The sequence below is a fragment of the Quercus lobata genome, chromosome 2 (genome assembly GCF_001633185.2).
Source record: "Quercus lobata isolate SW786 chromosome 2, ValleyOak3.0 Primary Assembly, whole genome shotgun sequence".
NCBI lineage: Eukaryota > Viridiplantae > Streptophyta > Magnoliopsida > Fagales > Fagaceae > Quercus > Quercus lobata.
The window spans coordinates 95,407,294-95,434,402 of NC_044905.1; the positions used below are offsets into that span (position 1 = coordinate 95,407,294).

Genomic DNA, 27,109 nt, shown 5'->3' on the forward strand with positions numbered 1-27,109 from the left:
TGAGTCCGAGGACCATGCAAGACCTTGGTTCTGTCCAAGACTTACGCGATTTTGTACTTGGTTTCCCCATAGGCTTGAGTCGAGGACCATGCAAGACCTTGGTTCTGTCCAAGACTTACGCGATTTTCTTTTCGTACTTGGTTTCCCCATAGGCTTGAGTCCGAGGACCATGCAAGACCTTGGTTCTGTCCAAGACTTACGCGATTTTTCTTTTCTGTACTTGGTTTCCCCATAGGCTTGAGTCTGAGGACCATGCAAGACCTTGGTTCTGTCCAAGACTTACGCGATTTTACTTTTCGTACTTGGTTTTCCCATAGGCTTGAGTCCGAGGACCATGCAAGACCTTGGTTCTGTCCAAGACTTACGAGATTTTTCTTTTCTGTACTTGGTTTCCCCATAGGCTTGAGTCCGAGGACCATGCAAGACCTTGGTTCTGTCCAAGACTTACGAAGTCTTTTTAAGTGTTAATTTCCCCTAAGTCTGTGGTCCAAGGAGCCATACAGGACTTAGGTTCTGTTTAAGACTCATAAGAATTGTCATGCAGATCAGCAAGAAGTGGATAGCCAATAAACAAAATGTGGGCGAAGCCATTTTCATTAATAATAATATCTTCTGAGGTTATTTACATTCCATGGTCGAGGCACAGCTTTTTCATCCAAATCTTCTAGATAGTAGGCGCCTATTCCAGCTACGGATGTTATACGGTACGGTCCTTCCCAATTGGGCCCCAACTTGCCCCAAGAGGGGTTTTTTGCGCTGCCAAGGACCTTCCTCATCACGAGATCGCCGGGACCGAGGGGTCGTAGCTTGACATTGGCATCGTATCCCTGTCTCAGCTTTTGGTGATAATAGGCCATATGAATCGTTGCTTTTTCCCTTCTTTCCTCGGCTAAGTCTAGATTTCTTTCCAACAACTCATCGTTACCGTCCGGAGTAAACGAAGCAGATCTCAGCGTAGGAAAGTTGTTCTCAATTGGGAGTACAGCCTCTGCCCCATAAGTCAATGAAAAGGGGGTCTCACCGGTTGACCGCCGTGGCGTTGTCCGATAGGTCCATAGAACGTGCGGGAGCTCTTCTATCCATCTTCCCTTTGCCTCATCTAGCCTTTTCTTTAGTCCGTTCACTATGACCTTGTTCACGGCCTCCACCTGCCCATTTCCCTGGGGATATGCAGGGGTGGAATATCGGTTAATGATTCCAAGCTCGTGGCAGTACTTTCTAAAGCTTTTACTGTCGAATTGAAGACCATTGTCGGAAATGAGTGTACGCGGGATTCCGAAGCGGGTGATAATGTTCTTCCAGATGAATTTCTGGGCATCCACGTCCCTAATGTTGGCCAAAGGCTCAGCCTCCACCCATTTAGTGAAGTAATCGGTCCCGACTATGATGTATCGCTTGTTCCCCGCGGCTTTAGGAAAAGGTCCGACAATATCAAGACCCCACTGCGCGAACGGCCACGGGCTAGAGAGGGGGTTGAGAACCCCTCCGGGTTGGTGAATATTCGGAGCAAATCTCTGGCACTGATCGCACTTCTTGGCGTACTCCTGGGCCTCCCTTTGCATGTTCGGCCACCAGTATCCTTGGGTGAGTGCCCTATGCGCCAGCGACCTTCCTCCGGTGTGACTTCCACAAATTCCTTCATGCAACTCCTCAAGCAGAGACTCGGACTCCTCTGGATGTACACAGAGGAGGTACGGTCCAGAATAGGAGCGCCGATATAATTGGTGGTCCTCGGATAGCCAGAACCGAGGAGCATTCCTCCGTATCTTATCGGCTTCCAGCTTTTCTTCCGGCAAGACGTCATTCTGAAGGAAGTTCTTTATGGGATCCATCCAGCAGTGACTCTTTCTGATCTGATGGACTCTGGCCGGACTTCCGCTGATAGGGCTTGCCTGGGCTAAGTCTTCAACCAAGATCATTCGCGGCAGATTGTGCGCTGAGGACGTGGCGAGTGTGGCCAGCGAGTCTGCATGGGTGTTTACACTCCTGGAGATGTGCGTCAGATTGAAAGATTCAAAATTCGTCTGTAGCCGCTTGACTTGTCCCAGATACTCTTGCATCCTGGTATCTCGAGCTTCCAGCTCAACCATCACTTGTCCGACCACTAGTCTGGAGTCCGAGAATGCTTCTATTACTGTGCCGCCCAATCTGTGAACCATCATCATCCCTTGAAGTAAGGCTTCGTATTCGGCTTCATTGTTCGTGGCCGAGAACCCGAGCCTCAAAGATTTTTCAATAGCAGCACCGTCCGGGGATATTATAACTATCCCAACTCCTGACCCTCTTTGGTTAGCCGCTCCATCCACGTAGACCTTCCATGGCCTGGTCCCGACTGCTGAAATCACGCCAACCGACTTCTCATCCATGTATTTCTTCTCAGTCATTGTTTCTAAAGAGGGCTCAGCAAACTCTGCCACCAAGTCCGCGAGGACCTGTCCCTTGACGGAGGATCTGGGCATATATTTGATGTCAAAGGCTCCTAGGAGCGCACTCCACATGGCGATCCTGCCTGTATAGTCAGCGCTGCGAAGCACTGCTCGAAGGGGAAGCTGAGTTAAAACGATGACCGTATGCGCCTGAAAGTAATGAGGGAGCTTACGGGTCGCATGCACTATCGCCAGAATTGCCTTTTCCAAAGGAAGGTACCGTACCTCGGCTTCGTGCAATGATTTGCTCACATAGTAAACCGGCCGCTGCACCCTATTGTCATCCCGTATCAGCACCAAGCTCACAGCATGGGGAGCTACGGCAATATATGCAAACAGCACCTCATCTGCCTCAGGGCTGGACATGATGGGTGGTCGAGACAGGTAGTCCTTAAGCTGCTGGAAAGCCTGAGCGCAATCCTCCGACCATTCAAACCCTTTCCATTTGTTTATCAGGAGGTAAAAAGGCCGACATCGATACGCCGATCGTGATATGAACCGGTTTAGTGCCGCAATCATGCCAGTGAGCTTCTGCACTTCCTTCGGATTCCGAGGAACCTGTAGGCTGTTAATGGCTTTGATCTGGTCGGGACTTACTTCTATTCCCCTGTGAGTGACCATGTACCCTAAGAATTTCCCAGACCCGACCCCAAATGAGCATTTGGAAGCATTCAGCCGCAACCGGTGCTTTCTTAAGATAGCGAAGATCGCTCCGAGGTCACTCACGTGCTCGGAAACCCTTTTGCTCTTCACAACCATGTCGTCTATATAAATCTCAATGATCTTGCCCAGCTGTGGCTCGAACATCCGAGTCATCATCCTTTGATATGTTGAGCCTGCGTTCTTCAGCCCAAACGGCATCACCTTATAATGATAGTTTCCGATGGGCGTCATGAAAGCCGTTTTTTCTTGGTCGTCAGGCGCAAGGGGTATCTGATGATAGCCTTGAAAGGCGTCCAGGAAGCTCATTCGAGGGTGGCCCACGGTTGCATCCACCAATCGGTCGATTCGGGGTAGGGGGAATGGGTCTTTCGGGCATGCCTTGTTCAGGTCCGTGAAGTCCACACAGACCCTCCACTTCCCTGTCTTCTTTCTTACCACCACTGTGTTCGCCAACCATTCGGGGTAAAAGACCTCTTTGATAGCCCCTGCCCTTTTTGATTTCGCCACCTCGTCCCTTACGGCACTGGCGTGTTCCTTCGAAGGACGTCGAGGCGGCTGTTTCTTTGGAGTTGAAGAGGGGTTGACGTTCAGGTGGTGACAAATAAAGCTGGGATCAACTCCCGGGGCGTCGTAGGCGTCCCACGCGAACACGTCGACATTCTCTCTGAGAAATCCGACCAACTCCTCTTTTTCCTGGGAAGGTAATTCAGAGCCGACCTGAAAGAACTTCTCAGGGTCGTCATTGACAGCAATCCTATCCAGACCTTCGCACCTTATCTCCTCGGCCAGCCCCTCGCCTTGGCTCGCCGAGGGAGTTGGTTGCTATAAGCTCTCCGGGACCGAGGACTTGATTGGGGGCTGATGTAAAACGGCGGCCACCATACACTTCCTAGCCACGGCTTGATCTCCTCGGAGCTCTTCCACTTGTCCTCGGGAGGGGTATTTCACTTTTTGGTGAAGTGTGGAGGTCACGGCCTCCAGGGCATGGATCCACGGCCTTGCCATTATCGCAGTGTAAGGCGAATAAGCGTCAACCACAATAAAATTTACCTCCACTATCTCCGCTCCAGTCTGTACGGGCAGTCGGATCTGCCCTTTTGGCGTGACCATCCTTCCCTCAAAACTGAGAAGAGGGGAGTCATAAGCGGCCAAATCTTCTGGCTTCAGGTTCAGCCCCTTGTATAGGTCGGGGTACATTATCTCTACCGCGCTTCCCGAATCCACCATCACCCTCTTCACGTCGAAGCCCCCGATCCTCAGCGTGACCACCAAGGCATCATCGTGGGGTTGAATAGTTCCTCTCTTATCTTCGTCCGAGAAACCCAGTACCAGAGAGCTTCCCTTTCTTGACCTTTTGGGCTCTCCTTGCCTACCCTCAGGGGGGAACCGATCAACAACTAACACCCTGGGAGTGGGTGGCCCCGTCCTTCCTGGTGCAGCAAGGATGACATGTATCGTCCCGGTGGGGGGTCCCAAGGACACGTCCTTTCGGGGCTCTTGTGTTGTTTGGCCGGGATGGCCACTTGACGGGTGCAGTAGGTGACGTAGCTTTCCTTCTCGGACCAACTGATCTAGGTGATTCCATAGATTCCTGCAGTCCTCAGTAGTATGCCCATGATCCTGATGATAGTGGCAGTACAGGTTCCGGTTACGCCTGGAAGAGTCTCCGGCCATCTTTCCTGGCCACCTGAAGTAGGGCTCATTCCGTACTTTCTCCAACACTTGTTGTACTGGCTCCCTGAATACGGCATTCACTGCCTGCGGGTTGCTCTGGCCCGCCTGTCGCGAAAAATCTCTCCTCGGCTGACCAGGATTGTGCCGTTCCGACCTGAAGTCGTTTGCTTTGGGGGGGATAACTTTATCCTTACCCCTCCCTTGCAGTTGATCTTCCTCCACTCTTTTGTACTTGTTAATCCTATCCCTCAGCTGATCGATGTTGGCAACCGGTTTACCAGTGAGGGATTTCCTCAAGCCATGGTCGGTGGGGAGCCCGCTCTTGAACGTGCTGATAGCGACCGCATCATGGTTGTCATCCAGGTCGTTGTACACCTCCCAGTATCTGTCAGAGTATGCTTTCAGAGTCTCTCCCTCGTGCATGGACAAGGACAGTAACGAACCGAGGGGCCTGGGGACTCTGGTGCTGGTGATGAAGCGGGTGCAGAAATCCCGAGTGAGCTGCTTGTATGAGCTTACGGAATTTGCCTTTAGGCCATTGAACCACCTCATCGCCATTGATCCCAGGCTGGATGGGAAGATTTTACACATCAGGGCCTCATCTTTCGAGTAGATCGCCATCTTTTGGTTAAACTGGCTCACATGCTCTACCGGGTCCGTTCGACCGCTATAGATGGTGAATGTCGGCTGGTTGAACCGTCGAGGCAGCTTAGCCCCTTCAATTCTATACGTGAAGGGGGATCTTGAGACCTGGTCCAACGCCTTCTTCATGGCATCGTTTCCCGAGCCCCTGCTGGATGTGCTCTCATACTTCCGCACGTGGCGCGGTTCCTTTACGTAGGAAAAGGTTTCACTTGGGGGGGTCCTTGACCTCCGTCGGTAACTCACATCCTCCGCATTAGAGGACCCGTCTGAGTCTGAAGGAGATCGTTTTCGCTGGGTTCGTCGCAACTTTCTCTTCAGATCATCTATCTCTCTCTGCATGTCCTGGTGACTCCTTCGCCTCTGGGAAGCGTGGCTTCCTATCTGAGTGTGACTCTGGCTTGTCCGGATAGTTTGCACACTTCCCTCACGATCTCCCCTGTGGCCTGGGTTGACGGGGTTATTCTGCCTCTGGGACTCGACGGGTTGTGTCCGTTGGGAGTCGGCCTGGTGAGGATTCCCCTGGTGCGGATTTAGTTCTGCCATGCTTGACCGTTGTGCCTGCTGATGCCCTAGTTCTTCCCACAGACGGCGCCAATTGTGGTTGCACGATTTTCTTGGCCCAAATTCTAATGATCAGGCTTTGACCCAAGACGCAACCCACAATGAATGTTCGTAGAGAATGGGTGAAAGAACTTGGCTTCAGTGAGCCTGTTCGGTCGAATGCATGGATAAGGTGGTTGCAGAAGATAAAAGACACGGGAAAGATTTCTCAAGTCTCCTTATATTCCTTTTCTCTTTAGGCCTTCATACAGTTTTTTCCGTCCCCTTCTTTGGGGGACTGCATTACATTATATAGCTCTCCTTCTTTCATCTAAACCTTACACCTGTTGATCATCTAAGCATCCACTTGAGCGCCTGTCCCATCAGCCGCCCTCACCACTCCCTTTGTGAGTTGCAGAGGCCAAGACAGTACTGTTCAGGGGTCTTTTCCTCATTAATGCGGCCAAGAGGTTGGTTGGGGCGCAATTAATGTGGTGGTAGCTTTTCGAGGGATATTTTGGATTTTATTCATTTTATATGTCTGGAGGGTGAACTGAATTGGCTGGGGATGGCTCTTGGTTTGGGCTTCGTGATGTCCGAGGAGGAGTTTCTCCTCGGACAGGCTTCCTGGGCGTTGCTGGGATTGAGTAACGCTTCATGTGTGGCCTCTCCTCGGAAAGGACGCTCCTCGGATGGGCCTGGATTTGGAGTGGCCCATTATTTTTGGGCCGGGCCCCACACACGATATAATTAAAAAATTATAATTATACACATATATGGATTCAAATTTTCTCTCTCTCTCTCTCTCTCTCTTCTCTTCTCTTTATTTTTTTATTTATTTTAATTTTTTTTTTGGATTATACACATGAGTTTAACTATTCTTCTTCTTCTTCCTTTTTTTTTTTTTTTTTTTTTTTTTTTTTTTTTTTTGTTATTGAGTTCTTGATGATTTATTTATATTAGACTCTTCATCTTTTGTACCTCATTAACTCACCTAGAATAAAAATTAAAAAAAAAAAACTTAAATAGGATATGTGGTGCAAAATTAGACAACAATTGGAATCCAATTTAGAATATAATTGGATTTTCTCTGAGCTTTACCTATAAATATATATATTTCGGATGAATTAATGAAATTAATGGAAAAATGAAACAAACAACAGGCACAAATTTGCAGCTATATATATAGCTCTAGAAATTGTATTACACAGTTTACTATTCTTCTTCTTCTTCTTCTTCTTCCTTTTTTTTTTTTTTTTTTTTTTTTTTTTTTGTCTATTGAGTTCTTGATGATTTATTTATATTAGACTCTTCATCTTTTGTACCTCATTAACTCACCTAGAATAAAAATTAAAAAAAAAAACTTAAATAGGACATGTGGTGCAAAATTAGACAATAATTGGAATCCAATTTAAAATTGTGGGGCCTAACAATTTTTGGGCCAGCTCCATTTATTCGTTGGGGCCCAAAGGCCCAAGCCGAGGAAGGTTATGGCCCAGGCACGGTAATGCAAGTACAAAATAGCATTGGCATACAGCCGAGAATAATTCAGTCCTCAGCCAGTCCGAAGTCTTCTCGGAAGAAAGAGCAAAAATGGTATAGAAACAACTTGGGAAAAAATCTAAAATATCTGTGCCAATAGAAAAGGGTATGCTGGAAAGTGTAACGACCAGGAAAAGCTGCCCTTACTGCCATTCAATACTCTGCACCTGACAGAGTCATACTCTCCAGCTTTTTCAACCACCCCCAACCACTCCGGGTATGAGCTGATGAGACAAGTATCAGTCTTGGAATGTCAATCCTACACGTGGACGAAGGATAAAAAACACAGGCTAGTATAAAAGGAAAAGAAAGTAATTCATGCCAGGGGCTGGGAAAAATGGCCAAAAACTAGAGCCTCCCAGCCCGCCTACAGGAGAAAGACTCTAGGGGCGAAGACAACTTAGCCATGCATGGATATCACGAAAAATCCACCGCCTGGTGACCAAGGCCTAGCCTTTCAAACCCATGCTCTACAAATGATATTGTTTGGGCCTTTTTACGTGCGAACCCAACACTGTTGTGGTTCGTTACGAATCGTGTCCTTACAATTGGCGCCGTCTGTGGGAAAAGCTTGTGTGTTGGTATAGGCGGTAGGTCGAGAGAGTTCCTTTGTCATTTCTAACAACTGGTTGTAGAGTTCTAGTGTAAAGTTCCGCTAGGGGCTATGACTCTTGACTAGGGCCTACGCTTGGTAGTGTCAATCGCATGGATGGTTCTAGGGGCTTGGCCGAGGAGCTAATTCCCCTAAAGCCAAGATCCCATGCCAAAAAAAAAATTGAGTTTTGGACAGAACCAAGGTATTTTATGGTCTTCGGACTCAAACTTATGGGGAAACCAACTACTTGACGAGAAAACTGAGTTTTGGACAGAACCAAGGTATTGTATGGTCCTCGGACTCAAACCTATGGAGAAACCAACTACTTGGATGAGAAAACTGAGTTTTGGACAGAACCAAGGTATTGTATGGTCCTCGGACTCAAACCTATGGGGAAACCAACTACTTGGATTAGAAACTGAGTTTTGGACAGAACCAAGGTATGTATGGTCCTCGGACTCAAACCTATGGGAGAAACCAACTACTTGGATGAGAAAACTGAGTTTTGGACAGAACAAGGTATGTAGGTCCTCGGACTCAACCTATGGGAAACCAACTTACTTGGTGAGAAACCTGAGTTTTGGACAGAAGCCAAGGTATGGCCCTCGGACTCAAACCTATGGGGAAACCAACTACTTGGATGAGAAAACTGAGTTTTGGACAGAACCAAGGTATTGTGTGGTCCTCGGACTCAAACCTATGGGGAAACCAACTACTTGGATGAGAAAACTGAGTTTTGGACAGAACCAAGGTATTGTAGACTCAAACCTATGGGGAAACCAACTACTTGAGACAGAACAGAACCAAGGTATTGTATGGTCCTCGGACTCAAACCTATGGGGAAACCAACTACTTGGATGAGAAAACTGAGTTTTGGACAGAACCAAGGTATTGTATGGTCCTCGGACTCAAACTTATGGGGAAACCAACTACTTGGATGAGAAAACTGAGTTTTGGACAGAACCAAGGTATTGTATGGTCCTCGGACTCAAACCTATGGGGAAACCAACTACTTGGATGAGAAAACTGAGTTTTGGACAGAACTAAGGTATTGTATGGTCCTCGGACTCAAACCTATGGGAAATCGAGTTCTCGAAGAAAAACTGAGTTTCGTAAGGTCGGCTACTTAATAAAAATTCTAAGTTACTTAGTCCTCGGCTCAAATACTATAAAAGGTTAAAGCTATTAAAAGTGTTAAGAAGATGGTGAAACGCCCCACTATTCAGCAGCCTAGAGGGGCTGTTCATTTTGCGGGTGGTATGTCTTCAGATAGTTACTTCCTACACCGCATCGAGCATTCAGTTGTCATCTCGGCTATTTTTGGGGTAAGTGTTGTTTTCGCAGGTCGGCATTGTTATGCCAAACAACTCTATTAAAGTTATGATAATATCTTTTCCTTAGCAAATATTTTGACCCTAGGTGTCATTAATTCAATGCTATATTATTGTGCTGAATAGCACTCGCAAGTTTATAATAGCGCCTTTCTCTTTGATAAAGGATTACGGCCCCAAGTATTGTACTCTAAGGTCGGCGGTATTGTGCCAGGCCGACTCAGTAAGCTCATCATAATGTCCTTTCTTTTTCTGCCTAATAGGAGTTTCAGCCCTAAGTATCACTTGTTCGATTCAGTATTATTAAGTCGGATTGTTCCTATAAACACAGAGCAAGATCTTTTTATTAACTAGGACTTTGGTCCTAGACGTCGGTCAAAGTTTAAAAATAAAAAGAATTTACAGGATTGTACGTCTATTCACAGCATTATCATTTCGGAAATATAGAGATGGAACATGTAAAGTAAAGTAATAACAATTTTTATTAATATAAAGATGGATTACAACGTACAAAGAGGGGCTTAAACAAGCCTATACAAAAGGTGGATCACCAAAAAAATAAAAAATAAAACAACAATAATGCAGATAAGTAAACAGTCAGATGCCTTTTTAAACTCGTCTCCGAAGTCCTTCCAAACTCTGCCCCAGTAGTGCCCATATTGAGAGAAGGACCTTCTTCAGAAGAAGATGGAGGAGATGAATGGAAAGAAGGAGGAGAAGAAGAGGGAGGAGATGAAAGGAAAGAAAGAGGAGAAAAAGAGGGAGAAGGAAAAGTACCAGGATGGATCTGGTGGTGGAAAGAAGAAGAAAGAGAGGCAAAAGGAGACACCAGTGAACGAAGAGAGGAAGAAGCAGGGGCACTTAGTCCCTGCCTCAGTCCTGACTCCTAACACACTGGTGCCATGTTAGCTATGCTCATGAGAGAGCGGCTGGTACTGATAATGGGTGTCTTTGGCTCAGTCACGCCGAAAGTTTAACGTGACGAGCCCCTGCTTCGGATTTTGGCTGAAAGAAAGGTGAGACAGATCTTGAGTCTCCGCCATCCCTGCCCTGACCGAGCCATTTCGAGCTTTATTAGAACATAGTGTTTTTGGGAGGGGTATGGTTCCTTCATTACTTATTATTATGGTGAACGTATCACAATTTAATGTATAACTAGCGGGTAAAGTAAACTCTAGAGGAGGCTAAGGATTTCAGATCTCAGAAGGATAAAAAGGGTCTCTGTACAAGAGCAATAGCTTCCTACTTTTCTTCTTATATGAAGGCCAAAACGGAAGGTATTTAATTTATCCAGATTTCCAAGAGAATTTGTAAACGAGGAAGTACCCGTTCCACTTCCCCACATCATCAAACAAACCATCGAATTTAAGTAGTCTCGTAAATAGAAGTCATTAAAGGCGCGTTTCGGATAGTTAAACGGCGAGAACGCGTCAGGAGTAAATTCAAAAGAACGTCTCGTAGACCGGTACATTTCCTGGGCAGATGGAGAACCGCCAACATTAATGAAAGGCTGAATTAAATGAGGCATAATGAAGGCTCAGTATTACCAAAACCCTCCTCTCCAACCAAGAGGTCAGATAGCAGGGTTTTGAGGGGCTATTGTGAGGCCCAACAATTTTTGGGCCAGCTCCATTTATTCGTTGGGGCCCAAAGGCCCAAGTCGAGGAAGGTTATGGCCTAGGCACGGTAATGCAAGTACAAAATAGCATTGGGATACAGTCGAGGATAATTCAGTCCTCGGCCAGTCCGAAGTCTCCTCGGAAGAAAGGGCAAAAATGGTATAGAAACAACTTGGGAAAAAATCTAAAATATCTATGCCAATAGAAAAGGGTATGCTGGAAAGTGTAACGACCGGGAAAAGCTGCCCTTACTGCCATTCAATACTCTGCACCTGACAGAGCCATACTCTCTAACTTTTTCAACCACCCCCAACCACTCCGGGTATGGGCTGATGGGACAAGTATCAGTCTTGGAATATCAATCCTACACGTGGACGAAGGATAAAAAACACAGGCTAGTATAAAAGGAAAAGAAAGTAATTCATGCCAGGGGCTGGGAAAAATGGCCAAAAACTAGAGCCTCCCAGCCCGCCTACAGGAGAAAGACTCTAGGGGCGAAGACGACTTAGCCATGCATGGATATCACGAAAAACCCACCACCTGGTGACCAAGGCCCAGCCTTTCAAACCCATGCTCTACAAATGATATTGTTTGGGTCTTTTTTCGTGCGAACCCAACACTGTTGTGGTTCGTTACGAATTGTGTCCTTACAAAAATATAATTGGATTTTCTCTGAGCTTTACCTATTAATATATATATATTTCGGATGAATTAATGAAATTAATGGAAAAATGAAACAAACGACAGGCACAAATTTGCAGCTATATATATAGCTCTAGAAATTGTATTACAATAAGGCAACCTTAATAAATTCGATAAATCCTCTATACCATTTTTTTGTGTAGCACTAATCACAACCTATCATGTATTCTTTATATTTTCTAATCTCAATATCTAATTGTAATAAGACATATGGAACTTGCATTATATATGACCTAACTTATAAACAACCAGCGGGCCTAATCCTTACAATTCATTTAATGAGATTCTTTACAACTTCCCAAAAAAAAAAAAAAAACAAAATAAACAAAAGGATTACCCATTTACAACATAAGATCCTATCTGAAATTGTGTTAATATTCATCCCCTTGAACTCCAATATATCCCTAACTTCCTATTTAATAGATTGGACTACACTCACCTTTTAATTTAATGAACTAATTAACATTTTTTGTAGCTAAATGTTGTACATGGCATCATAGGTTTGTTGGGTTACACGTGTGAGTGAAGTCCCACATTGAATAATGATGAGAAGAATGAGTGGTTAATATAACATAATTGAGCACATACCCATTGAGTTTAGGCCTTTTTTTGGGTTTAGGCCTTTTGGGTTAAAGTATGTCTCTATATGTTATATTAATTATTTAAGAAAGCTTCCCAAGGTGTTTTTCTCCCCCAACAAGTGGTATCAGAGCCCATTGTGGTGTGCGGTGAAGGTGGTGAGGTGTTCATGGTCCCTACCTAGCGGGGACAGAGAAAGCCTAAACAACCTCCACACAAAGATCTTGGAGAAGAAAAAAAGGAAAAAGCCCAACAAAGGAATATTGCTAATGGTGCTAAATAATGGTGTGGTGCGAGGTTCCCATGGACATGGACGTGCGGGGTTCCCATGGATGTGCATGTGGGGCTAACACGTGGTTCCCATGGATGGCGTACGATAGACCCATGGATGACAGACTGATGAAGTGAAAAGCCCATTAGGCAAGGGGAAGTGAGTAGGACTTATTCATGGCTCACAGAGAGGTCTTGAAGCCCATAGAGAAGTAGACTCACATGTGAGGGGGAGATTGTTGGGTTACACGTGTAAATGAAGTCCCACATTGAATAATGATGAAAAGAATGAGTGGTTAATTTAACATAATTGAGCATATACCCATTGGGTTTAGACCTTTTTTTTGGTTTAGGCCTTTTGGGTTAAAATGTGTTTCTATATGTTATATTAATTATTCAAGAAAGCTCCCGAAGGTGTTTTTCTCTCCAATAGAGTTCCCCAAGCTAGCGTCAACAGAACTACTTTGAAACTTTTACCTTTCAGATTGTGCAAACCCTATTCAACAATTTAATACGAGCAAAACTGTGGATTGTTTATGAGGTATTAGGCTATAACGGCATAACCTCCTTCACAATTCTGTTTGTAAAAGAACATTAGGAAAAACGAGTGATTCCTGATGTAGCAAAAGCTTATGCAAACGAGCAAGTTGAGTCCCCGTTATAACCCCCACTAAAGCAACTTGTCTTGAGTTGCCAATCATTTTTTTTTTTTTTTTTTATATTTAATTTTTAAGCACCTAATAGGCTAATAAAGTCATGCTTAGGATTTAGGAATGGAGAGTGCAATCAAACCAACCTTCGCCAATAAAGCACATTATGCTCAGGCCTCTACGTAATTAAATTTTCTCAACTTTGGGCAGCAAATACTTTAAAAATCTCAAAGAGCAATGCTACAATTACTACAATTTTACTATATTGAGATTACAAATTTTTTAGAGAGTTTTAATTTATGGTGTCCACTTTTAATGATAGCTTTTTATCATCAGACTAAGACACCGATCGGTTTTTGTCGTAGGCATGGATTGAACTCCAGATCTCTTATTCAACCATCAGAGACTTTACCAATTAAGTTAACTGGAACTTACAGAGAGAGAGAGACACTATAGTTAGTGTTAAATATTAAATGATTAAATTCATCTTTTTCTAAACTATTTAAATTATTAGAGCAATTGGTAATTTATCATTTTATTAGTGCATGATGTCATGGATTCGAACCCTTTCTTCAACTTTACTAACTTTTCAATAAATTTACACATGTTGAGCCACATGCAATAAGGGTTGTTTTGACCCACACGTGATAGGGAGAGTTGGATAAAATGATTAAATTCATCATTTCCAGGTAGTTAAACTTTTGAGATATTCAGTGATTTATTGATTAGAATCATATTTTTACTATATTTTCAAAAAAATTCATGTGTTGATCCACGCTTAATAAGGGCAATTTTGACCATCACGTGAGGATTGAGTTAGATAAAATGAATATATTCACTATTTCCTAACTTTTTATTTTTTAAATAGTCACTAATTTATTAATTAGAATAATATCCTTAACCGCTTATTGAACCAAAATTGTATTTATATGAGTAACAACCTACATTCTTAACCTTATATAAGACGCTACAAGTACATTATAACTCTTATCAATATTTCCTATCCAAAAAATAAATAAAAAATAGAGAGATCTCATGTGACAAGTAATAACCCTTGCCAAAGAGACTTATACTCTGTTTGTTTCGATGTAAAATATTTTCTGTAAAATATTTTTCCATTTTCAAGTGTTTGATTGGATGTAAAATATAGTCAAAGTTGTAAAATATTTTCCTTTGACTAAAACTCTGTGTGTAAAAACTAGTAAAATATTTTACCAAAAAAACAAGTGTTAAACATTTTACAAAAATCTCACAGCCTCACACCCGACTCTTTCTCCCTCTTTCTCATACTTTACTCATCCACTCTCACACTTCCCCAAACCAGCGACAGCACCCACCGGCACGCCACTCTTCACTCCACTCAGCCAACACCCTTTGCCGCTCTTTGCCTCCATTCTGGTGGCACCACCATCAGATCTCGACTTGTTTTGTTGTCGGAGAAGTTGCTGCGAGAGGCCCGAGGTCGCTATCACTGCCGCTCTGTTGCTCATTGCTTGGATCTAGTTTCAAATCTAGAAACACTGCTGCTAAGATCTCTGATCTGGAATTGCTGAGAGTGAGTGGGTTTTTCGTTCCTTCACGATTTGGGTTTTTGGGATGGCTTGGGGGTTGTAGTGGGGGCTGGGTGCGTTTGTGGGTAGTGGTGGCTGAGTGGGCTGCGGTGGGTGGCTAGCTTTTGTTGATTTTTTCTCTCCAATTGTGATTTAGGTGTCTGTTGATGACTGTGGTGATTGGGTTTGTGGTGGTTGGTGGTTGTTGGTTTGTATTTGCATTTTCTAGTATTGAGTTCAATCCAAACACTTGAAAATTTTTTCCTAAAAATGTTTACATGTAAAATTTTTTACATGTAAAATATTTTACATTTGAAAATATTTTATGTCAAAACAAACGAAGCGTTAGTTAATGAGTTTGATTCTATAATATTGTGTATAAATAATTTTCTATTGTAAGAATAAATGAAATTTCAAACTTCTCTTTATCTTGGAATTTGTCCAATAATAGTGTTGAATTGTGAAATTTTATTGTAGAAAGATAGTTTTTGGATGACCATTTGCTACAAGATTGGGGGTTTTCTCTTCTTTGTTCTAGTAAACATCATCTGAAGAAAGAGAGGGTTAAATTAATCAACATTAAATTAATATTAGGATTATAATTTATTAGCTTGTTAGATGCCTCTATAAAATGGGGTAAACCATTTACTTTGCACCAAAGAGTAGTACCATTCTATAGGCATCTCTGAGGAATAGAGTGGAAAAATTACACAAGTTATGGGCATTTCTAAGGGATTAAGAATGAGATTTAATGCTCAAGTTTTGATTATGGTTGGGACAATTTTATGTTTTATCTCTACTCAAACTGATTTTGGCACGGCCACCTTTTATGGACCTCCTTACGTTCGTGAGTATAGATTGTAGGTACATAAATGAAATATATGCCCTTTTCGTTCAAAAAGTATAAGGAATTTAAATTAAAATCCAATGCTTCTTCTCTATTTATATATAAAAGATGCAAAAATTTATGGAGTCACGCTATACATCCTTATCATTTATATACAGTATGATCTAAAGGATCAATACAATATATTTATTTATAAATGTATATATGTAATATATTTTTTCGTGCATATATACAAACATTTGAAAGCAGAGAAATCTTTACCCTCTGCACAATAGGTTTTATTAACTGAAAATATTCATTGTGTTTTGTTATTTCAACAATTCTTCTTCATATTAATGATTTTTGTATCTCAAGTTATAATTACCAACAGCAAAAAAGCCTAAACATCTGTTGGGCATGATATATATAGATTAAAACAAATTTGGATATAAGGTAGAGCTTTAATTAGCATGCGTCAAAGTTACTACTTAAATTTGAGTACTAATTTAAATAAGCCTTGAAGATTTTAATGTTCGATATATACCTTTTGGCAGCCTCCGCATGTTATAGAAATACATATCAAGGTGATGATGTAGCGGCAGTAAGTGATGCACTATGGAATAATGGGGAAGCATGTGGTAAAATAGTGAATGTAAGATGCATTGGTGCCACAAACCTAGCACCACAGCCTTGTAAGCTCAACATCAGCGTTGCAGCTACAATCATCGATTATTGTCCGTCACAAGGATGCGGAACCATCAATCTTTCAAAATATGTTTTTTCTGTTATTGCCGATCCCAAAGCTGGGAGAATCAGGATTGCTTATGAAGTGTAAGCTGAGGGTTAGTGCTCAAAATTAACACCTTCGTGTATATTAATAAATTAAGGTGCACAAAATATGCAGACAAAATTATTCATTAGTTGCTATTTCTGTCTTTGATACACAGGTATTGATGATTGATAAGAAGGGCAGGTTATGATGATAATAAAATCACCAGATCTCTAATTGGCAACAGCAAAGGAAAAGTTGTACGTAGGAGCTACTTCCCAATTATTACAACCTGCTAAGTACGCTAGCTTATCATTAAAGATGAGTAAGTGTGTATGTTTGTTAAAGGATGCTAAGCTAATGAAATTAATATCTCTGTGACAAAATGTTGATTGATAGATTGTAGAGACCTAATTATTAGTATTGTATAGGATGAATTAGTGAAATTGATAAAATTAAATGGAACACATTACAAGCACAAAGTCGCAGCTACATATATATCTGTAGCAAGACACGGTATTACAACAAAACAACCATATTAAACTCAGTTTTTAATTGCTGTAATACAAAATGATCTTCCATTATGACCAAACTTATAATCAGCCAGCAGGACCAATCCCTTACAATCACTCATTGAGATTCTTGCTTTTACTACAGAAAATGGATTCCCTATTTACAATACTAGATTCTATCTTTATGCTGCTGTAGCTCCCTTTGAAATCTAAGACTTTTGGTACTTATATCTTGGGTTTGGTACCAAACTCTAGCCAAAACACGGATCTAGCATGACTCTACCCACAACTTCTATGTCCATCTTCAAGATCTCCATTGGAAGCATCAACAACGGGTCTCCTATCTGATGTTCACTGACCGAGACCTTGGGAACCCTGAGACTAGAGACAACAGGATAAGAGTGTGTGCGCCTCTCTAAATTTTCCGAACGTGTCTTCAAGCCTTCAACATACAGAATTAGTGATTAGTGCAGTAATATAGTGTGTACACCAAAAACCTAAGGCTATAGGCTATCCACATGGATGCCTATTTGGACTTTCCTACACCCCCAAATTCCAACACCAATAGGTTACAACTCTGTAAAAGGCTTATGTAGAAAGAGCGAGCTGAGCCCTCATTATCCCAAAGCAGCTTGGCTCGAATTGCCAGTCTATTTTTCATTGCTAACCACCAAATAAATTCATGCTTAGCGATGGGGAGGGGAACCAGACCAAGTTTCACCAATAAAGCATATGATGCTTAATTATATCTAATCTCATTCCAATCCTCTATTTATTCAATTAAATTTCGCTGACTTGAACAGTAACAGAATGACTTGATCCTTCTTCATCAAACTAAGCTTACTTTGAGACCAATTCTTTTAACCATGCAGACTTTCATCTCTGTCAGCAAGTTTTCTGGCCTGCGTAGGCAACTTAAACATTTGTGGCCAGAGCATACTCAAAATGAATAGTGTGACAATAAGTAAATCTAGTCCTAGCTTTTTGCAAATTAACCAATTTCATGATAAGTTTGATTAATAAACCAATTACGCGTTCAAATCAGTTGGTTAAATGCATACAACTATACATATCACAAATATAGACAATGGAAAATAGAACGTATTTGATATGGTTATATATGAAAGAGAAAAACTTAAGAAGGGAAAAATTCTTTGGTGGTTTACCACCAACCCTCAAGGAAACAAATCCACTAAATAGAATGAAAGTTTAAGAGTATAATTAACCTAACTCTATAGCTATCTCAAGTAGTACTTATTGATGTGACACGTGTAATTCCAAATTCTTAATCTTTTTTACTGTAAGCTCTATTCAATAAAAACACTTAATTTGTTCCTATGTCCAAAAGGCCTTCACATTTGAGTTTATGAAAATCCTATTAGGAACATTCTGATAGAATTCTTCTAAATTTTTAGAAAAGATTATGGTAAGAACTTTACCCCAAAAAAAATAATTAAAAAAAAACTTTACTAAACATTGGATAGAAAACTTAAATTTTATAAAAATTAGTTGACACTTCTTAGTGTTTCTAATGGAGCATCTAAGATTCAAATCTTCCTTCATTTTCTCCCAACAATTGAAATATAAATTAAAAAAAAAATAAAAAACAAAACAAAACACGGCTTTTAGTGGACCAAATTAAAAGAGAGAGAGAAAAAAAAAAAATCTTATATTGATATAGTATGGTGTCTCTAGGCGATATGAATCTAATGCCAGTTGCATAATATTATTTTTATTCATTAAAAATATCTTGCATAAAACAAACTTAAAATGGGGATATGATAAAGTGACAATGAAACTGATAAAAAAAAAAGAAGACAATGAAAAAAAAATTCTAGTTGAATGAATGATTATCAATCTTTAATTTGTACTCAAGTCTTTAATTTGTTTAGATAGATAGTGAACGAAGGGAAGGGGGGAGGATGATGAGGGAGGTTTGAACCACAAATATATAACACCATAAAGAACACAATTTATATTGGACTATTACTTAAATGTCAAATCCCCTTTAGGCTAATTAATTTATTGAGTTACAAGATCTAAATGTGAAAGGAAAATTTATTTTGTAGTAAAAAGTTGTCGTGAAATGACTTTAATCAATATTACGTACCCTAGATGCTTACCAGACCATCTAATCCTATTTTAATCATTAAAGGTTTTTTTTTTTTTTAACCAGCTAATATTTTTTAAGTTTGGCATCACTAATAAAACATTTTTTTTAGTGTTTAAGGTGTTAAAATAGCTTTTAAACACCTTTACGTTGAATGTTCTAAAAATTTCAAATAATGTGGTGCTTTTATGACAAATAGCTATTAAATTAAATCAAGTATTTGTACCGATCAAAAGGGAAAGTCGGCAGAGAAAAAGGCGTTTTGTGTGTGCAGGTGCGTCTGCTTTATGAAAATCCAAGTTTACAGTGATTTATAAGTAAAATATATGCTTTTTGAGATAAGATAGAAAACAAGTTAGAATATATTAATCAGTAGGAGTTTTCAACTTTTCTTTCAAAACCAGCAGGAGTTAGAGTGACGTTTACGTACATACAAGACTGAAGAGGTCAAATTTGTTGATTTTGTTCACTTCAAAATTCAATCCTCATCTACTTAACGCAATTTCCTTTTGTCCCATTGAAAAATATCCAATTTTGAGTCACTGTCACACAAAATATCCAATTTTGAGTAAGTCATCACCAGTGTGTACACCGACATAAAACATATATTCATAAGTTCCTTTTAATATATTTACTTATATTTTACTCAGTTATATGAGTAATATTAATGAGGAACGACAAATTAATTCACTCTTAGAGTTGTATGTTAGATGTCTCTACCCTCTATTATGAATACTAAACGGGAGGGGAATGTTGATGCTCACCAAATTGCACCATATGCTATGTCTTCAAGCCAAGAGATATTTTGGAAGAAAGATGAACCTAGTTTCATAGTGGAATCAATGGGGAATGGAATGATAGAACTAGCTGCTAACATTTTATATTTTGCAATGAAAATTACAATCTTTTCATTAATAATAAAAATAATATGAAGAATATTAATGTGTTAAAAAGACTTGTTGAAATTAAAATATATTATTTTTAATTGACATCACTTTTATTTGTTTCACTTTTACAAGATTCTATTCTACTCTCTGACTATAAGTTTCTCCAAAACCATAATGACATTATTTTTACTATGTACCGAAGCCAAGAAAAAAAATACATTATAAAGATATTGTATTATTAAACTTATTGATAAATGATACAATTGATTGAATTAGATTTATAGAGCAATGTTTAATTTTTTTTTTTATTTATAAGAAAATTTAACTTTAGTTCATAAATTAATTTTACATATTTAGATTAAAATCAAACATCTATTTTGTATATGTGTATTTATTTATTTATTTTAAATGTATGATAAAATTCAACATGGATATCAGCCTAGTACAATTTTATCACATAGAATTTACAAAGTATCACTGGTCACAAAAAAATTTAAACATTCATTTATTTATTGTACAAGTTCAAAAATTCACATTCATTATTGCATTAATTTGTAAGAAAATCCTAAAAATATATTTCCGAATTAACGTGACAATCACTATGAATGGTAGATTTCAAAAACATAATTAATAAAGAATAATTGTCATTGCACACACCTTTCTTTTAGTAAAATTTTACTAGTATTTTACTGTTGCATACGTCGTACAAACAATTTATTTTTTAAACAAAAATCATTTTAGTTCAAAAACTGAAATATGTATACACTGTGTAATATAAACACTACCCCATAAATAAATTTCTTAATATGATCATACTTTTTTCTTTAAGAAACAATATAATCATAGATTGATTTGTTAAGTTTATGTAGTAAAATCATAGATTAATCATATAATCACCTTATCTTTTTCTTTTGTGTGCAGAAGGTTTGTCTGCTTTGATTCAATTAGCGATGGATAGGGGTCAAATGGAGGGGGTGAAAATTTGTAGAGGAGGTCCAAGATTATCTCATTTGTTTTTTACAGATGATAGCCTGATTTTTTGCAAGGCGACACTTGAGGAATGTGATGAACTACAAAGATTGCTTGAGGTGTATGAGAAAGATTATGGTCAACAATTAAACCATGTAAAAACATCTTTGTTTTTTAGTAGTAATACCTCAAGAGATGTCCAAGAGGAGATAAAGAATTGGTTTGGTGCCCAAATAATCAAGCAACATGAGAAGTATCTTGGTTTACCTTCTTTGGTTGGGAGAAATAAAAGAACTACCTTCAATGCTATCAAGGAGAAATTGGGGAAAGTGTTGGCAGGTTGGAAAGAGAAGTTACTTTCAAAGGCGGGGAAAGAGGTTCTAATTAAAGCAGTGGTCCAAGCAATATCGACTTACATTATGAGTTGTTTCAAACTTCCAGACTCGCTTTGTGATGATTTAATGGGGATGATTAGAAATTTTTGGTGGGGACAAAAGGAGGAAAGGAAAATAGCTTGGTTTAGTTAGGAGAAAATGTGTGAACTTAAGTGTAATGGAGGAATGGGATTCAAGGATTTAAAATTGTTCAATAAGGCTTTGCTTGCAAAACAAGGTTGGAATCTTCAAATGGGCAGCAACTCTCTTGTTTATAGGGTTCTTAAGGCTAAATACTTCCCAACTTGTGATTTTATTCATGCCTCGATTGGAAATAATCCTTCTTATACTTGGAGGAGTTTAATATTTGCCCAAAGCCTAATAAATGAAGGTTTACGATGGAGGGTTGGCAATGGAGCAAATATAAAGGTTTGGCAAGATAAGTGGCTGCCATAGGGTTTGACTTGTAGGGTCACTTCTCCAAGGTTATTTTTGAGTCTTGATACAAGGGTTGCTGATTTAATTGATTCAAACACAGCAAAATGGAAGAATGAAGTTCTTGACAGTCTTTTTCTACCTTATGAAGTTGATTTAATTAAAAGTATCCCTTTGAGTGCCACTTTACTGGAGGACAAATTGGTTTGGGTTGTAACTAACAATGGAATGTTCACTGTTGGGAGTGCGTATAAATTGGTGGTTTCCATGCATGTTCAAATCTAATTGCCATGGCACTACTTCTGATGGTACTCTACTAAGAAGATTTTGGAAGAAAGTGTGGTCATTGCCTATTCCTCATAAGGTGCGTCATTTTTGTTGGCATGCTTGTCACGACACTTTACCGACAAAAGTCAAATTGCTGAGGCGTAATGTTATTGTTAAATCTCTGTGTGTATGCTGTTTGGAGAGTGCGGAAACGAATGGCCATATTTTTTGGGATTGTTCGACAACACAGGCGGCTTGGGCTACTTCAAAGTTGAATCTGTTGCCTCCTGATGCTAATATCGTTACATTCCAGGATTTGTTATGGCATGAATTGATGATCAATGATGCTGGGGGTATCAAATGTTCAAAATTGGTGATGATTGCTTGGAAATTATGGTGCAATAGGAATGAAATTTATCATAGAGGTGAAGCAAAAAACGAACTGGAAGTGGCTCGGGCAGCAGCAAGTTATTTGTAGGAATTTTGGTCTGCAATAGAGAGTCATGAATCCATTGCCTCTGATCTGGTTCAGCCTCTCGGTGACAGACAAGAAGTTCTTCAACATTTGGTCTGGGTCCCTCCTCTCTTGAGTCTATGCAAGATTAATGTAGATGGTGCTCTTTTTCCCACAAAGAAGTTGGCTGGCATTGGTGTGGTCATTAGAGATCAGCAAGGCAGATTGTTGGCTGCATTATGCAGAAAAATTAGAGCTCAAATGGGGGCACTTGAAGTTGAAGCAAAGGCATATGAAGCTGGTGTTTTGTTGGCAAGACATTTGGGGTTGAAGAATGGTGTGTTGGAAGGAGATTCTGTGATTGTTTCTAATGCCCTCAAGCAGGTTTCACAGCCTCCTACTTCGGTTGCAGCTATTATGGAAGGAATTCATGTTTTGAGTTCGGATGTTGGGGTAGTTGGTTATTCTCATGTGCGAAGGAATGGTAATAAGCCAGCCGACATTCTAGCACGACAAACTTAAAGCTTTGTCAATGATATAATTTGGATTGAAGAGATTCTTTGTTGTATTCAGCAAGCTCTTATCTACGATGTACTTGTTTCTTAATGTTTAATAATATTTCAGTTTGTGTTTTATCAAAAAAAAAAAAAAAAAAATGCGGCATGCCTTAGCCTTCTCTGTGTGCCTTGCCTAAGCCCAAGTGGTTTGAGTGCACACTGCCCAGGACTTGGTAACCCTGCGTGAGCATATGGTCAAAACCATGGCATGCCCAAGCCATGGCAGTCCATGTACTGTAATTTACTAATTTTTATTTTTATTTTAATAAGAAAATGATCTTTTAAGTTTTAACCCAAATAAAAAAATAACAGAGAACATGCCTCACACGTTTCCGAACGTGGATGGATAGGAATTATAAGTCTAACAAAAATGGGTTGCGTCAAAAGTACTTTCCACACATTATCGAAAATAGAATCCCACGGCTTGTATATAAAACAGGCTGCGTATAGCACAAAAGTTTGACTGCTTCATCTCTCTGTCTAGCAAAACGCTACGATGTTCCGCGTGAGCAACAACCTGGTTGGGATACTCAACTTCGTGACCTTCCTACTCTCAATCCCAATCCTCGCTGGTGGGATATGGCTGAGCCGACAGGCCGACACCGAGTGCGAGCGTTGGCTCGACAAACCCATCATCGCACTCGGCGTTTTTCTCATGGTGGTCTCCATAGCTGGCTTAATCGGAGCTTGTTGCCGTGTTTCATGGCTCCTCTGGTTCTACCTTCTGGTCATGTTCCTCCTCATAGTTCTTCTCTTCGTGTTTACCATCTTTGTCTTTGCTGTTACCAACAAGGGTGCTGGGGAGGCCGTGTCGAATCGTGGGTATAAGGAGTATAGGCTTGGTGATTACTCCAATTGGTTGCAGAAGAGGGTTACCAATACCAAGAATTGGAACAAAATTAAAAGTTGCTTGCAGGATAGTAAGGTTTGTACCAGTTTTGCTGACAAGTTTGTGAACGACAACATGGAGCAGTTTTATGCTGAGAATCTCTCTGCGCTTCAGGTATGTGGGTTGGACTTGTTTTTTCCATTTGGGTTTTGGGATTAGATTAGTGGGTGTGTCTTTGTTTTTGGATTGAGATCTGATTTTTTAAGTTTAAGCATGATTTGGGCCTTTTTTGGAATTGGGTATTTTAGTTTTTGTTTCAGGTTTGACTTTTTAAGGCAATTTTGTTGTCTTGTATGTGTTTCTTAATTTTTATTGGTCTGAATTGTTTAGTTTTCAACTAGGTTGAAAAGCATGTTTAATCTGTATTTCAATTCCTGCAAAAAGAGAATGTTTTGGGGGTGTGTTTTTGTCTTGTGAATCAAATTTGTGAATCTGCTATATCTTGTTGTGATAAGGTCTTTGTAAAAAGTTGGAAGCCTTTTCAGCACAGTTTTAACTTTTTGGATTAAAAGTAATTTGTTGGGTTCTTTTCACATTAATCTTTTTCCAATTAACAATTATTCTTTCTTAAGTTTCTTTTTGATTGATAATGAAATTTATTTTAATAACCAAATTGGTTATAATATGATTGTACACAAGCTATTTACATTTCGTTAGCGATTGTACGGGTTTATGTTTCCACTCTTTATTATTGATTTTTGGAATCAATCTCATGCTATGGTGGGTTGGTGCTTCTGGAGTTAATTGTGTTGATTGTTCAATGTTTGATTCTGTAGCAGAAGTGTTTATTATTATTCCATCGATGTTTATTCCCTGAAAATTTTGCAGAACTGCCTTCAGAAAGACTAATTTTATATCCCAAGTTTGATGTTTTCTTTTCTGATTTTATTTCATTCTATTTTAACTTATGTTGGTACAATTGCAATTTGGATTTTCTTCTGTTCGAGATATGTGGTATTTGTTTGAAATTTTCTGGTATAATTTCATGAAAGCATATAATAGGTTGAAAGAGATAATATTTCTGGGGAGGCATAAACCGTTGAAGCTGATCAGAATGCGTCCAGTCTCCTGTGAATGCATTTAGGTCCACTGTGTCCCCAATAAAAAACCAAATTGTTATTGTATGATTATCTAGGACCATCTTGGATTCAGTTATTGCCATCACCAGTTGGGCCCTTTGTTGCTGTTGTCATATATTATGGTAGACTAGGAGGTATTGTTCCAATTTAATGGAATATCCCTCTTTTCTTTGACCAGGGAATCTTATTTTAAAAAGAATTTTGTATAAAATAGTTTAGTCCTTCATGAGATAAACTTGATATTGGTTTGATTAGAGTTTCGTCTCGTATATATGAACTCCGCAAGGACTCCTTATATTTTTGGCAAAATTTTGTAATGGTTGGTCAAGTTCTAGATGTTACCCTTGTGTTTATATAAAATAACATTGATGGGGCTTTCTAACATCTTAAGAAAATATAGCCCATCAAACCATCCTTTTTGATAGCATGCAATCAATTTAAACCATCCTTGTTGATAGTGTGTGTAATTGATTTTTTTTTTTTATACGGGTCTTGATTAGAACAAGAGAATTACAATTCTATTTTTCACTTTGGTGGTTTGGTGTTTCCCTGTTTAAATTTGTGGGACTAGAACAATATGCAATTCTTGTAGGACAAGATAACAGTATAACAATATTGAAAAGTTGCTGCTTATACTCATCCAAACAAACCCCCCCCCCCCAAAAAAAAAAAAAGGGAAAAGTTGCTGGTTATTGATATCCCTAATTGAGGACTGTGGTGTTTCTTTGTTTAAATTTTAGGGACTAGAACTATATGCAATTCTTGTAGGACAACATAACAGCATTGAAAAGTTGCTGGTTATCGATATCCTTAATTAAGGACTGTGCAAATATGTGTAATGTGTGTTTGTGTAAAATTTAGATTGCAGTGAGTGGCTTGATTCATATCTCAATCGTTTATATGTTGCTACCAGTTTCACTACTTTTATATGCCTTCTGAATGTGTTCATTGATTTGCAGTCTGGTTGCTGCAAGCCATCAAACGACTGCAATTTTACCTATGTGAAACCAACTGAATGGACCAATAATAACACTGCTGTTGCTAGTAGTAACCCAGACTGCACTACATGGAGCAATGACCCAAATGTTTTGTGCTTCAACTGTCAATCATGCAAGGCTGGATTGCTCGACAACATCAAGAGTAACTGGAAGAAGGTGGCCATTGTCAACGTTATATTCCTTGTCTTCCTCGTTGTTGTGTACTCCGTTGGGTGCTGTGCGTTCAGAAACAATAGGAAGGACAATGCCTATTGGAATCGTCAGTAGACTGGATTATATTAGCATGTAAAGTGATTAGGTGGCTTCCTATCATCTTCTAGCTTAGATGTCCTTGTGAATGCGCCTATATTTGGGTCTGTAAAGTTCTTTTGTGCTTGATAATAATTTTTCACGAAGACGGTTTGTTTTTTTCTTCCTGTTCTTTGTTATACGCTTGGAGTTGGTTTGACTTGTGTTGTTTTCTCTCTTCTAGTTTGATCATTGTTGGTTTCGTGCATCAGTAGTTAAAAATTGCTTCTCAACTCAAAACTTATATTATTCAAATTTTTAGTTTTCTTGTGTCTATTTGATTTAGCTTTGCCATTGTTTTTGGTTGCTGGATGATCATAAAGGCCGTGTACTGCACCTGACACAAATGATCATTTACTGCTCTTTATTGTTCGGTGAGAAAGCTATTGTCTTTGTGATTAATGTCACCAATATTACTTCCAGATAAAGATGTTGCCTGGGCAGTGTTCAAGTACCTGGAATTCTTTATGTCAGATTTTTGACCAGTAGAGTCAATAGTGCCAACTTTTTTAGTTTTACTTATCGTATTTTTAAAACATCTCATCAATTTATACTAATTTATTTATTAGCTTTTTATTTTTATTTTTTTTTATAGTAATTTATTTATTAGCTAGACCTTATGATAATTCATCTTTAAGCACCTTATGGTGCCCATTAACCTTTTCCTAGTAACGTGGATACTAATTCTAAAAGGAAAATGTTAAAAATACTACAAATTGTTGTGACAATAAATATAATTAATAGATTTCAATCACTTTAAATTTTGAATCATCTCTTTTTAATTAATGACAAAAAGATGTTGAGAGAGCAACGTGAGTTGGGAAATGAATTTTGATTGGCCTAGTGGAGGGTGGTTGAGTATAAATCATTGATTGATTTTGTCCTATAACGTGTTGGTTACGTGATGGA

General features: G+C 39.6%; 1 protein-coding gene across 1 annotated transcript; it reads left to right on the top strand.

The window, feature by feature from the left end:
- Nucleotides 1–23,327: 23,327 nt before the first annotated feature.
- LOC115977342 (tetraspanin-8-like) lies at nucleotides 23,328–26,470 on the top strand. The gene is made up of 2 exons (XM_031099158.1): nucleotides 23,328–23,949; nucleotides 25,874–26,470. The coding sequence occupies exons 1-2, from the start codon at nucleotides 23,443–23,445 to the stop codon at nucleotides 26,177–26,179; spliced, it is 813 nt and encodes a 270-aa protein (XP_030955018.1). The 5' UTR covers nucleotides 23,328–23,442; the 3' UTR covers nucleotides 26,180–26,470.
- Nucleotides 26,471–27,109: the final 639 nt, after the last annotated feature.

Coding starts and splice junctions, on each gene's coding strand:
- LOC115977342 (XM_031099158.1), top strand. CDS start 23,443: ATGTTCCGCGTGAGCAACAACCTGGTTGGGATACTCAACTTCGTGACC. Junction 23,950..25,873: donor AGAATCTCTCTGCGCTTCAG/GTATGTGGGTTG, acceptor ATTGATTTGCAG/TCTGGTTGCTGCAAGCCATC.